Source organism: Pituophis catenifer, unplaced genomic scaffold (assembly GCF_029215685.1).
Source record: "Pituophis catenifer annectens isolate HBS135680 unplaced genomic scaffold, rPitCat1.0.hap2 SCAF_1, whole genome shotgun sequence".
Lineage (NCBI taxonomy): Eukaryota > Metazoa > Chordata > Lepidosauria > Squamata > Colubridae > Pituophis > Pituophis catenifer.
In genome coordinates this window covers 34753346-34768137 of record NW_027256881.1, presented here as the reverse complement: position 1 = coordinate 34768137, position 14792 = coordinate 34753346, and the positions used below count along the sequence as shown (strand labels likewise).

The 14792-nt window shown below is 36.1% G+C and overlaps 1 protein-coding gene across 19 annotated transcripts in view; it reads right to left on the bottom strand.

The window, feature by feature from the left end:
* The window catches only part of NRXN1 (neurexin 1), a 952284-nt gene that overhangs the window by 618986 nt on the left and 318506 nt on the right, over positions 1-14792 (bottom strand). For all 19 annotated transcript variants that reach the window (XM_070932260.1, XM_070932263.1, XM_070932252.1 and 16 more), the window contains one exon: positions 14622-14783. In XM_070932260.1, coding sequence (XP_070788361.1) covers positions 14622-14783 — 162 coding nt within the window. The remainder of the gene's footprint in view (positions 1-14621; positions 14784-14792) is intronic.

The window sequence follows — 14792 nt, the reverse complement described above, 5'->3', positions numbered from 1 at the left end:
AGAAGAAGCTACACAAGATTAGGTTTACAACTCTTAATGCCTTTTTGGCGATGTTGTTACAGTGGGCTTTGGCACTTAGATGATTAGATATGAGTACTCCAAGTCCCTTGAAAGAGTGAAGATCATCTACAAGGTCGTGTCCACTCAGCATTATTTTGTGTTCTGGTTTTTTTTGCCAATGTGTAAGACAGAGCATTTGTTGGTTGAGATTTGGAGTTGCCAATTGTTTGACCATTCCCACACAAAGTCAAGGTCTTTTTGAAAGGTAGCAGCATTTTCTGTGGAGTTAAATATTTTTACATCATTGGCGAAGAAAATACAGTGGCTTATAATATGATTGCAAAGTCATCATGTATAATATGAAGAGTGTTGGTCCTAGAATGCTGCCTAGGGGGACACCGCTATTAACAGGTGCAGGATTTGATAGGGTGCTCCCTATTTTGACCACTTGTTGTCTGTTTGACAGGAATGCAGCTATCCAATTATATAGGGGTCCAGAGATGCCATAGGATTTTAGTTTTAGAAGTAGTTTGTCATGTACCACTGAATCAAAGGCTTTACAGAAGTATATGTAAATTGTGTCTATTGCTTTGCCCTGATCGATATTTGTAGTCCATATGTTCTTGCAGTGTAGAAGTTGTAAATTACAGGATAATTTTTTTCTGAAACCAAATTGTTTATTAGAGAGTAGGTTGTTTGTTTTTAGGTGGAAGGTAATGGATTGGTTAATGATTGATTCCATTACTTTGCAGGTGACGCGAAATTTTTAACTAGGCTGGAGTCTCCCTTTTTGAAGATAGGCTAGTGACCATAGTTTGTTTAGGGAGCTGGTCCTGAAGGATTTTTCAAAGATTATGCTTAGGCGTTCTGCTATAGCAATGGAAAGCTTTTTTAAGAAGTATGCACATAGTCCATCAGGTCCGATAGAGATAGTTTTACTATGTGTAGTGCCTTTTCAACATTATCTTCTGTGAAATCTGTTTGTGTTAGATCATTGTAGTTATTTGTGGTGCAATTAGGGAATGTTGTGCATGAGCCATTGCTGTTTACAAAGACTGAGCTGAAGTATGTGTTGAAGAGGTTTGTTTTAAGTGCTTCATCATTGCATTCTTTACCGTTAGGTCCTTTTAGGGGTGGGATGGATCTTGAATCTTTAAGTTTGCTGTTTACAAAATTATAGAAGGCATGGTTGGATTTCATGCGCAGGAGGTTCTCTTCTTGTTTGGTGCGGTAATTGGTGCTTTCAGTCTTTATTTGGTGGCATATATTTTTGTAGTGGCTTTTAAAGTCAGCTACATAGCCAGTTATGTTTTTTCTCCAGAGGGATTTTTTTTTGGATTGGAGCTTTCTTATTGATATGGGTAATTTGTTTTTTGGGGTTTTGGTGGTAATTAGTGGTATATAGAGTTTGATAACTATTTATTTATTAATAATATATATAAATATATTATTATATATTTATTTGATAACATTCTAACCACTACATCAGCATGGCACAGTGGTGAATCTTGGGCTGGTTCAAGAAGTTCCTGAGGAATCAATCATTTGCTGATCTATCAGGCTTGCACTACACTATAGAAGTTTCTGGATTTCTTAATTTTTAACCTTAAATTTGTTCTTATAAAAATCTGCTTCAATGTGCATAATTCTAATATTCGTGTTTTCTGTTTCTCTCTCTCTCTTTCTCTCTCTGTGTACATATACACAGTATATACTGTGTATGTTTGCGTGTATTAATTTCTGCAAGGACATTCCCTAAAATATGCACTTTAATCACACTTTTTAAAAGGATAGAAGCATTGTATCAAAACAATTTGGAAAAGTGTGAATATTGACAAGCAGCTGTTTTTGGTTTGCATATTTGTTCAGGAATTGTAAATTGTGTAAGTTCAAACATAAATTCATCCAAACATCTTGGGCCCCGTAATCTTATTTGAAATATTCACAAAATGGTTACTATGATAGTCAATGCCACTCAACAGTGGTCTATTTAACAAAAACCAGTTAAAGGGGGACTTTTCTTAATGACCAGCTGTTTAGCAACTTTTCAAACTTACAACAGTAGTTAACAGTAGTTAGTAGTTAAAACCAGGCCTCAGAATTCCAGCTGTTGCAACATTGCTGCTGTAATGTAAATGTGATTTCTGATGTTCCCTGTCAGCTGCCCACAAGCAAAGTCAATGGGGAAGATGGCTGGAAGTAGGAAGCTGTGTTCATGTAAGGTCCTGACTTGATAATGGCAACTGGGAGTGCCATAATTGTCATTACTAAATAGTATGGTCACCTGACATTGATCCTTATGATCATGTTACTTAGTGATGGCAATTCCAATCGCAACTGCCATCATTAACCAAGGACTGCCAGTAATACATTAGTTCTTTATCATCTTTCTGTTTCTTTTTTTCTTGTCTGTCCTGAACAGGTAGACATATTTCCCCAAAAAAAAAAAAAAAAGAACTGGGCTGCAGTTACCCTTCATTTTTATTTTTGAGTAGTGCTTTTGGAGGATATCATTTATTCCTTCATTTATTTATTTTAATCTAATTATATAGATTATAAAAATAATCTAAAAATAAAAATAAAGACCATCAAGAGAGAGGTTTGAGTTAAGATGTTGGTTACTAAGGTCAGAGTTTAGCTAGCTATGGTGTTATTGTATTGATCTGATGTATAGTTTTCCCCAACTTTGTTATTTTAATATGAATCTTTTATATTTTCTCAAGCCTCCAGTAAACAGAAACTTACTGGAAACAGAAACTTCTTTACATGGGAATTTTCCTTAGGTTCTGTAAGTACAGGCCACCTTTTTTCAAGAGACATAATAACAGTTTACGTCCTAGTTAAATTCAATTGATTCTCTGTCCTACATATTTGGAACAAGAACACTATTTCAATTATCCATGCAACAATCATACGCAAAAGATTATTACTGTCCTTAGCTCTGTATCTTCCATACCTAAATTAATTATGCTGTAGAAAGCCAAATACTGACAATACCACAATTTTCACTCCCACAACTGGAAAGCATGATGGTAATACAGACAGTTTCTTCTTCTGAAATGACTTCTCAAGAACATCCATTACTTCTCGAGAACATCCATTTCTTGCAACTGTTATATGGTTTATAAAAAGCTGGCTAGTTAAAAACAATAGTTTTTTTTTCTAATTGGACCAGAATTTCTGCTCCGTTCTGAAGAAGCTTCCATGTAATTATACAAAAATTAAGACACATTGACTACCACAAAGACAACAAAGCCTAAACAATACTTCTACCCTATTAAGACCAATGCTTTAAAAACGTTTCTAAATCATTCAGTCATCAAACTATTATTTTATCTAAAGTATGGCTAGTCCTTTAAATTAACCCATAAAACATGACTGGTAACTAAGATTACCTTCTACCCCAGGAATATTCTATATAATATTACCAGCAATCAGACATTCAAAAAAGAATATTGTTCTTGTATAAGTTGGTCTCCTCCCAAGCCCTCTCATTATTTCATATAGTCCAACTAGTATGAGCTTTCATTAAGAGCCATGTTGATTAGATACCTAAATGATGACTCTATTCCACCATTTTCAGTACTTGAATTTGTATTCCATATCCTGCACACGTTTGCTTTCTGAGGAACTCATTACAACTGTGTACATAGAGCATGTCTGACATAGTATGAGATAAAGTGACATTGTCCATCACAGAAATTATTACTGTTCTATTAAGGCAGCTGCACTATACTTTTTACTATATTTATTACTGATTAATTACAGTAGCTAGTTAATGCATTTGTTGATATTGTAAACTACATGCATTTGTTGATGTAAAATTGTATTGCAATAGTTCCAGATGCATTTTCATTTTTTTATTTTATTCCTCTGCTTGAAATGTTAACTATAATATTTCTCATTCCCAATACAGTATTGTCCACCCATAATGATCCACTGTGAAAAATGTGAAAATCTATTCTATTTTCTACAAAATTCTATTACGTAGAAAATAATTAATATATTAGTGATAGGTACAAAAGTCTATAAATTCAAGCCAAAAGTATTAAATAAAAAGAAATAAAAAATTAAGTCCTATAATGGGAGAAGGAATAATGTTAAGAGAGGAGGAGGGAAAGCTGCAACCAAGATAATGAACTAATACAAGAAAACTGAGTCTGGAGCAGACATGTAACCTGAGTAAGCATTGCAGACAAGACCCTCCCTAGTTCCCGTGAAGGGGAAAGGATGGTGGGGGGGAGAAGGTCCATTCAGACTTGCAAGATACTGGACAGTACCTGGAGACAGCAGAACAGAACTGGAGAAAATCACAAATTCAAAGTCCTGCAAATAAAAGTAGAATGACTGTGGGGGAGAAACCCCAATATAGTGCCAATAAATGCCTTGGGTTCAATCCCAAACATTTGGACAGCATCACCTTCAGTCAATTGCAAAAGGCAGCTTTATTTGGAACAGTTTATATCCTGTGATGATATTTTTCACACTGTGAAACAACATTTGCCTATTCCAGGTCCTTGCGAAGGACTTGATAGGTGGTTAAAAATGCCAATCTAAGCATCTTAGACTGTGTAACAAACCATATAATATTATGCAATATTAACATATTATATAATATGTTATATAGTATTACACAATACACTATTATAATGGTCTAGATTGATTATAGAAAGGCATTTGATTTATTACCACATTGTTGGATTCATCAACAATTGATGTCAGAAAAAAACATTAAAATATTTATAGAAAAAATAAAGAAGGTGGAAGTCAGAATTAGCAATTGGAAATGAAAAATATAGGTTTGCCAATATTAGAAGATGCATCTTTCATTATTATTCTTATTATTCTTATTTTTTTATTTATATGCCGCCCTTCTCCGGAGACTCAGGGCGGCTTACAATGCGTTAAGCAATAGCCTTCATACTTTTGTATATTCATACAAAGTCAGCTTATTGCCCCCACAAACTGGGTCCTCATTTAACCTACCTTAGAAAGGATGGAAGGCTGAGTCAACCTTGAGCCTGGTAAGATTCGAACCTGCAGTAATTGCAGGCAGCTGTGTTAATAACAGGTTGCTTATTATTTCTCATTGTTATGATAACATTTTTAATATTTTTGAAGAAAACAAATCTTGGCTATCAAACAGTAAAAAATGCTGTAAAATCTTACATTTGCTTTTTTATGGATAATCTGGAGCTTTATGGAAATCAGAAATCAAAATCCAGTCTTTGATATATATCATTAGAATTTGGCTTAGAGAAATAGGCTACAGTACCAATAAACCAGGATAAATTTATGAGTAGTAATGGAATTGAAATGCCAAATGACCAAACCATCAGAAGCCATCAGGATGAAACTTAAAAGTACTTGGGCAATTTATAGTTGGATAACATCAAGCATGAACAAGATAAAACATGGTTAGTAAAGAATATATCCAAAGAATGAGAATATTGCTAAAGAATTAGCAATGGAAACACCATCAAAGGCAATAATACCTAGACAATACCTATTATATCATACATTGCTGAATTATTAACTGAGCAAAAGTTGAACTCAACAGTTTGGACTGAAAAATAAAAAAACTGATGACTATTCAGTATGGATTATATCCCCATAGTGATATTGATAGATTATACCTGCTGCACAAAAATGCAGGCAAAAGTTTACTTCAAATCAAACTATCAAAGAAGAAAGACTTGCATTGGCTAATTATGTAAAATACAGGCAAGAACAGGCACAAGTTAAAAACTAGAACTTATTGAATGAACAGGAAACAAAACATGAATATCAAAATAATGCATTAAACATGAAAAGAATACTGGCAAGGAAAATCACTACCAGTCAATTTCTATAAAACATTTAGGGAAAAATGGATAAAGATAAAATCTGCCAATGGCTTACAACATTAAAAAAATGATACTTGAGGCAACATCAAACAAAGTCTTCTTTTGAGTCTTCACCTAAGAGCAAGCTATTTCAAGAAATGCAATCAAGGCCAGATTTTTTTTTTTTTAGGGGGGGAATCATCAAATTGATTCAAAGTGTGGGGTGATCTTATGCAAAGAAGCATAAGATTATATATTCAGTTCATGCCAGGACTGACAGAAATGTTCCTCATTCTACAAGACCATGGTTGGAACTGGAATATGAGATACCAATAAAAATTTAAAATTATTAAAGTAGAAATGAAGTATACTGAATTGGATGTTCTAGGAATGTGAAAAGCCATATGAAGACAATTATATTTACAAAGGACATTGCAAAGTAATGTATGTGCTCAATTATAAATTGCATTAGAACCATGTCTAATGCAATTAATGGATATCCAGTGAACTTCAATGCATCAGTGGTGGGTTGCTCCCGGTTTGGTCTGGTTCTATAGAACCAGTAGTAAAACTAGTGGGAGGCTCTGCCCACCCACCATGATGTCATCATTGGTGATCTGTGCATGCGCAGAAGCGTGCATGTGTGCGCACTCCCACTGTGAACCAGTAGTAAAGGTAAGTGAAACCCACCTCTACAATGCATATATACCCACCACAGATAAAATCTGGAAGACATTTAGGAATTTTAAGAGAAACTGGAAGTGATGCTAAATGTGATATCAAAAATATGTCATATTACTAATCAATGAATAGAATATTAAAGCTGGAGAAAGATAAAACTTGGAATTACATGAAGATTTGGATCTGGTAAACATTACCAGAATTAAATGAACAAATCTAGGGGGAAAGACTTTGTTTATTGCCAACACTTGCTTCACACAACTTAAAATACAAATTCCACAGCTGGACATCACCAGACGGATAACACTGGAATCAAATCAACTCCATAAAATGGGGAAGTGTAATGCAATCAGTGAGGAACCTTCCAGGGGCAGATTATGAATCAGATAATAAATTACTGGTGTCAAATATAAAGGTTACACTTAGAAAAGTAGAAGAATAAGTGTGCTAGAAAGTTTTGTCCAACAATACATGTAAGTTATAAATACAAAATCAATGTAAGGAATACATTGATTCTGTCAAACTATTGATTGTGTCAAACAATGTCAAACTATTCACTAAGTCTGCATTACTATTACTATTAATCTTCTCATCATTCCTATCACCCATATCCTCCCACTTATGACTGTATGACTAACTTGTTGCTGTATTCTTATGATTTATATTGATTGTTTCCTAGTATGATTTGATTGCTTATTTGTACCCTATGACTATCATTAAGTGTGGAACCTTATGATTCTTAACAAATGTATCTTTTCTTTTTATGTACACTGAGAGCATATGCACCAAAGACAAATTCCTTGTGTCTCCAATCACACTTGAACAATAAAGAATTGTATTATATTGTATTGTATTGTATTGTATTGTATTGTATTGTATTGTATTGTATTGTATTGTATTGTATTGTATTGTATTGTATTATGTTGTTGTATTGTTGTATTGTATTGTATTGTATTTCATTGTATTGTGTTCAATCTGTTTATCTTATGCTAAAGAGAATTTGAGCTCTTGTGATAATGTGAAAATCAATGTGAAAAGAGATATTTCCACAATTTCAAAACAAATTACAATGATAGCCAAAGAAAGCTGAGAGATGAAAACCTTAAAAAATAAGATCTATAATGATTGAACATAGACTTCCAGAATCACACAAGAAACTACAAAGAGAGAGAGGATGAAAGAAATGAAATTGAGAGCTATTTTTAAGATCAGAAAAAATCATAGAAAAATGTAAAATTAAGGTTCATAAATACATGTTTATGAAAGATGTACTAGAGGCAAATGCAATTAAAGGAAAATGGAAAGATTATATTATAACTCTTTACCAACTGAATAATAAAATGAGAAAATATTTTCATATATAAACTATACAACTATCCTGGAAAATGAGTCATAATTGGTTGACGACCAGAAACCAGGAGACATGGAAGCCACTAGTGGCTTTTGGTCAGTTACTCTCTTTCTTTTTGGTCAATTACTCCCAAATTCACCTCACAGGATTGTTATGGGAAAACAGGAATATTATGTAGATTGCCTAGCATTGTATAAATGTTCTGTTCTGTTCTGTTCTGTTCTGTTCTGTTCTGTTCTGTTCTGTTCTGTTCTGTTCTAATCTAATCTAATCTAATCTAATCTAATCTAATCTAATCTAATCTAATCACATCACAGGAATGCACAAGAAGATTATATAATAGGAGATAGGTGATAGAAGATAGGTGATATCCACTGATATTTTACACTTGAGGCAATTAAAGTGATAACAACTGTGAGTCAACAAATATGGAACTGGAACATGTGGCACAGAGTTTGGAAAAGACTGGTATTATGTGCTTACATCAAAGAAATAGGACGCAAGTGAAAGTTACTATGTATATAAAATAATCTATATTATGGACTATGGCTATGGAGGTGAATAATAAAATCTATCCAAAATTGAGAGAACTGCCTTCACTATTGAGTCTTTTGTGTAGATTATGCCATACAGCAGGATATATTAAGACAACTTTTCTGAGGATACCCTTATAATAAAGTGAAAATTTATGTAAAAACTGCACAATTGAAATAAAGGTAACTGAAATAAAAATTTCAGGTCAAAACAGTAACTACTTTGTTAGCCAAAAGTCAAGAACACTTTTGACACAGTTGTTACGGGCCTCTTTCCTGGTCTGGGTTGGACTATTTAGCTATGGTATACTTCTACTCCACTTGGAAAGCTTGGTCACAGAGATATGCTTGCAAAGCTTGGAGATGGGAGGTTCTATTTTATGACGGTTTAGTTCTGTGATGACGAACCTAAGGCATGTTGCCAGAAGTGGCATACAGAACTCTTTCTGTGGGCATGTGTGCTGTTGCCAGCTGCTCTTCCGGGTTCCGGCATACACATACGCACCAGCCAGCTGGTCTAACTGCTCTCTTCTGGGTTCTGGCATGCATGTGTGACGGAACCCAGAAGAGAGCAGCTGGCCGCCACACATGTATGCGATAGAACCCAGAAGTGCAGCTGGCTGCTGCATGCATGCACACCAGTCAGCTGCTCTCTTCCGGGTACTGGCGCGCACTCCAGTTTCAGCACTCAGTGCCGAAAAGGTTAACCATCAGTGGTTTAGCTCCTTCCTGAGTGGACATTTCCATTCAGAAGCCTTCATGGAACAGCAGTTGAGCTTGTAGCAACTCATTTCTGGGTGCCATGAAGCTTTGTTCTCTCCCAAAATGTATTCAATACTTTTAATGAAATCCCAGAGAGAGAATACATTGATTCAGGCTAAAATGTAATCTACATGTGCTAACACCCAACTATGTCTGTATTTGATCTGTCCCCGTCCCCACACACACACAACACAGCCAGCCGAGGGTTAAGGAAACACTTTGGAACGCACCCAGTTCTTATCTCCCTCTTGGCAGCGATAGACACACCATCTGCCAAGGGACTTTATTTTCACAAACAGACAGATAAGATACGAACGTTCAAGAAAGTCCAAACAGAAATAATATTCCTCCCAGCAGTTCCGGACGAGGCTTTAGTGACTGTCCAAGGTTTTGCTTTGTTCGTCACAAGGATCCTTTGACCACTACCCTCTATTATATAGTCTCTGGGGTGTGGTCCAGTGACTCAGTTCTAATCCCTAGCACGCCTCCTAAGCTGCTGCAAACGTTTATCACGCCTTCGAAGGCGTGCGTCCAAGAATGATGTTTCATTATCACTTTGATTCGAATCAGCTGTCTCCTCTCCCTCGACCGGCACTTGAGACAATGCCAGAGGGGAGGGGCCTGGAGAGGGAGGCCTGGCTGACTCCTCTTCCTCATGCTCGGAGCTTTCTTCCTCCGATGGGACAGGCTCAGAGGGCGGGGCCACAACAGTATTGTGGGTTGTATTGAAGATGACTCCATATGGTGGCTGGAGGAATGGAGCACACAAAATATAGGCAGACTGAATAAGATAGAGTTACAGTTTGTATGGAAACCATCTGATTTATTACCAACTCCATTATCCATCATACCCTTCTAAAGAAGCAGGTCTGCCATTTGGATAAATGTAATAAATCTAAATCTTAGAACACTGCCATGAGAATTAATGGTGAAAGACTTTCTGGAAAAGCCAGGTTTTTACCAGATGCTATAAAAATGAGGGCTGTTCTTCTCTTTAAGGATAAGCTATGGAAATGAGTCACAATTATATGTATTTCTATTTGGGTGGCCTCTCTCTACACCTTCCAATGCATGTTTGGGCAGAATAGGTAGATTTCATCAGGGAAAGCTGGTCTTTTAGATATTCAGGTTCCAAGTAATTAAGAGTTGGAATGGTGATGATCAGCACCTTGAACTGAACCCAGAAACATGCTGGTAACAAATGCAGCTTCCATGGCAATGGTTAATATGGCAACGTTAAACCTGAACAGTAAAACATGTGGGTTGATGCATTCTGGAGGAGCTACACTTTCTTGATAGTCCACAAGGACATTCCCATGTAGAATTATAAGAATCCAAATGAGAGATAACAAGGACATGAATAATTGTTATCAGTATAACCTGTTCCACAAAAGGCTACAGCTGAGCATCAGTCAAAGCTAAGAAAAGGCTGTGTCTAACTATGGCTTCTATCTGCTGCTTTATCAGAAGGATTTCCCATCCACAAATCCTGTTCTCTCTGGGTTAGAACCTCTTCAAAAGATTTCGAGTCTACTCATGGAAATAGTAGACTTTTGAATTAAGAGCCTTTTTCTTTGGGTAGAGTCTACACCTGATTCTCCTCATCCAGACCCTGACAATCTCCAGGAACCTGGTTAGAACATTTAACACATGTCCCATTTTGCTCTGGCTGGAGATATCCAACTGGGTTGAGAGGAAAGCTAAGAAACTTGTGGCTGGATGGAGTTGATGAGTTGTGGTTTTTTTTAAGTGAGATGTGGAAAATTTAAAGAGCAATGGGGAATCTAATAAGTACATGGGTATGATGGAAGTAAGATATGCCGAGGTATGGTGAAAGAATTAAACTAGATTCTTTTTAAAAATTACACATTAATGGAAAATATCTGATAAAAATACTTTTATACAATGGAAGTATTGTATACTTTAAAAGAATGATGTCCATCAATTGTGAAGGTTTGTTGCCATATTTTAGATAGCATCATATTAGATAACTAAAGTACAATCCTTTTTATTCCCCTTGAGGCAGGGGGAAGAGCCATGGCCCTACACAATGATCAGATAAGAGGCTGCTGAGTCCCCAGAAGAAATTGGGCATGACAAACATCTCAGAAGGGATGCTCTCTAGTTTAACTGACTGCAAAGGTAAGGGGGGGAGGGAGAGATGTATTTTCAAACTTGCAAAATTATGTTGATGTAATTATACAATAAAGTACAGGTAGTATTTCTGGGTGTGCTTCTTGCCTGGACTATTTCAGAAGTCTGATAATAACAGAAGATATGAAGATATGAAACAAAATATTTCTCTCATAACATTGCTGGTATAATAGCAAAAAGGAAAATAAAATAAAATTTTATTAGCACTTGAAATATTACAATAAAGCCAGATATTTGTAGCTCAGGGCTGACATGAGGGGTCTTTGGTGCTCTCTAAGTTTGGTTGTTTTCTCACAAACTAGGCAACATCATCAGTGCTATGGTGGTAAGGACTGGGATTTTTTCTCAGTTTATATTCTAGAGGCTTTCCTGTCAGTCTTGGTAGGAGTCATCTTGGAGGTTCTTTGATTGGGCTATTTACTATTTACCCATAGCTTGTTTAGCATTCCTTGATTGGGGTATATCCCAAACAGGAAACTGGTTAAAATTGTTTTACTCAGGTATCTGATGAATTCAGATGTTTTTTCTGAAGGTACTTGTGGAATGTCTTGTGTCATCTACCGGCAATACTGTTAAAGTCTGTCTGAATTGTAAAATATGCAAAATTACCCCTTTAGTTAACCTTATAGTACCTAAATACCATCTTTCCTTTATCTGGAAGCTGACAGCAATGAAGCAATAGCAATAGCACTTATATACCACTTCACAGTTCTTTACAGCCCTCTCTAATCAATTTACAGAGTCAGCATATTGCCCCCAACAATCTGGGTTCTCATTTTACCAACCTCAGAAGGATGGAAGGCCAAGTCAACCTTGAGCCAGTGGGAATTGAACTGCCAAACTGCTGGCAGTCAGCATAAGTAGCCTAAGGTACTGTATTCTAACCACTGTATTCTGCACAGGAAGTATATTCTGACACTTCCTGTGCAGAATTGACAGCAATTGTCCACATTGTTCTTAGAATCCATATGACAACTGCTATGCACTCACATTAGCCTACTAATGAAAGGTTTCAGAAAAATATGGCAGCCAGAACAAGATAGAGGAATCATATAAAACTGTTATTAAAAGATCTGTGCTGACTACCAAATTATCACCAGGCTTGATTTAAGGTGCTCCTGTTTATTTATTTGATTTTGGTACTATCTGCCTCAAGAACATAATATAATAATATAAATTACATTTACACACAAAAACACAAAGAAATAACACAATGACAATACAATGTCAACAGAAACCAAAAAATCATCAATTACCTCTAAAGAGGAAACAGAATGTCACATGCATCCTACCACAAAGTCAGGTATTTCAGGATCACAGAGAGGACCTTATTCCACATGGCAGGTGCCGCCACAGAGAAGGCACATTTTCTGGGTCCCAAAAGATGACACTATTTGTCCTTAAGGCCAGAAATGTCTTAGAACCTGATTATTTGAAAGAGTGCTTTTTTTTAACTATGAGCCTTCTTGGTTATGAAGACCCACAGCAGAGGCCCTTCTAAAGATGCCACCATTGCTAGAAGCTCAATTACTGTCAATGCAAGGAGGACATTATTCTGTGTGGCCTCTAGATTATGAAATGTATTCCCCAAAGAGGTACATTTGGCACTTATTCTTCCTATATTTAGTAATCCATCATGTTATTTTTAGTTATGAATAAATCTTTTGAGAAGATTCCAAAATATACATAATACCTATTATTACCCATTATTTATCCCCCCCCCACTTATAATATTTAGAAGTATACATTTTGTTTCAATTAATCCATCCTAATCCATAATTTGAAAATTATGGTCACTGTTGATCTCCATGAATTAATTAAATTATTATTTCTAACCAACACTTCTGTACATGCAAATGATGCAAAGGAGCACTCCTACTATATTGGTATGTAATTTATAGCTCATCTCTAAGTGCTAATATAAAATACATTCAGACCCACTGATCTGATAACACATGAAAACTTTCCTATTTGTTTTATTAGAAGGGGAAGTTTCCTCTATGACAAGGGTGTCAAGTTCAATTTCACTGAGGGCTGCATCAGGGTTGTGTTTGACCTCAGGGGCCCAGGGTGGGCATGGCCCAGGTGGGTGTGGCCAGTTTAACATCACACATGTCAGGGGCACCTGTGGTAGCCTGAGCACTTTGCCAGTGAAAACGGGTTCCCGAGCTCCATTTTTGGCTGGAACGGCCTCCTGCAACCCTCTGCCAGTGAAAACGTAGCTCCATTTTTGCTGGCAATGGCACCGCAGGCTGGTCCTTTGCTGTTTCCAGAGTGGCTCTGAGGGCCAGATCTAAGCACCCTACAGGCCACATCCAGCCCCTGGGACTTGAGTTTGACACCCCTGCTCTATGAAATATGTATAACTATGTATTGGTAATAGAAAATCTATTCAGCGAGATAGCTCAACTTCTGCACTAAAACATGCTGGGAAAGATTTACTGGACTTGGGTATGAGATTTCATATATCAGCCATTTCCTCCATCTTTTACCAAGAAACATATTTTAATGTTTCTTTGTAAAACCCCTATATTGTTATTCCTAGTAGTGCTACATATTTAAATGACAACTGCATCCAACAATGGAGACAATAACTTTATTCCTGCAATAAGATGCTATCCTGCCTGCCCTTAATATCTGGATAACTTTTGGAACAGATTTCAGAGATGCACAGAGACTGCAGGTTAGAGGATGTATAAGTATGTAAGTATGTATGTATGTATGTATGTATGTATGTATGTATGTATGTATGTATAAGTTCATTTAAATTATTGAATGTAGCCCATTAAAAGATGACTGACACCTAGTTGAAAAAATTAACCGAAACCATTTTGGAAACATAACATTCATACATAATTATTTAGCTATTGTATTCTACCTTGATTGACAACATTCTTCATTTTTTGTTTTTGCATTATCAAAAACTCATAGAGATCCTAAACTTTTCAAAGATTGGACCCACTCAATAACATCGAAAATGATTTTAATATTTGCATTGTATTATTAAAGGCAGCATGTATTATTCAGTAGCGTTTTAAGCATTTTCAGAAAACAGCATATTCAGTCATACAGTAGATTACTCATGATATTAGAGATAGGTAAAGGAGGCGGAGTTAAGTGTCTAAGACTACAACTTTGTGAATTCACAAAATCTCAAATTATCTTTTTAGATTTAGATTGATAAAGCAAGCTAATTAAACGAAACTCAAACCAGAAGAATGCAAAATAAATTGAGATTTATTCCAAAATCCCTGCTCCTTACCAATCTCTAGGTATTCATGATAGAATGATAATTATGATGGTGACATTATTTACCTCTTTGAGACAACCCATAAAGTTGTTACTGACTGGTGATCCTGGCAAGTCTGCTGTGCTAGGACTGCCTCCAACATAGAAAAAATCATCGGAGCCCAACATGGTGTAGTCTTCTTGTGTGTAGCCCGTCGTGGTCAGAATTCCATCCACTGATATAGTCACCTAGATAAC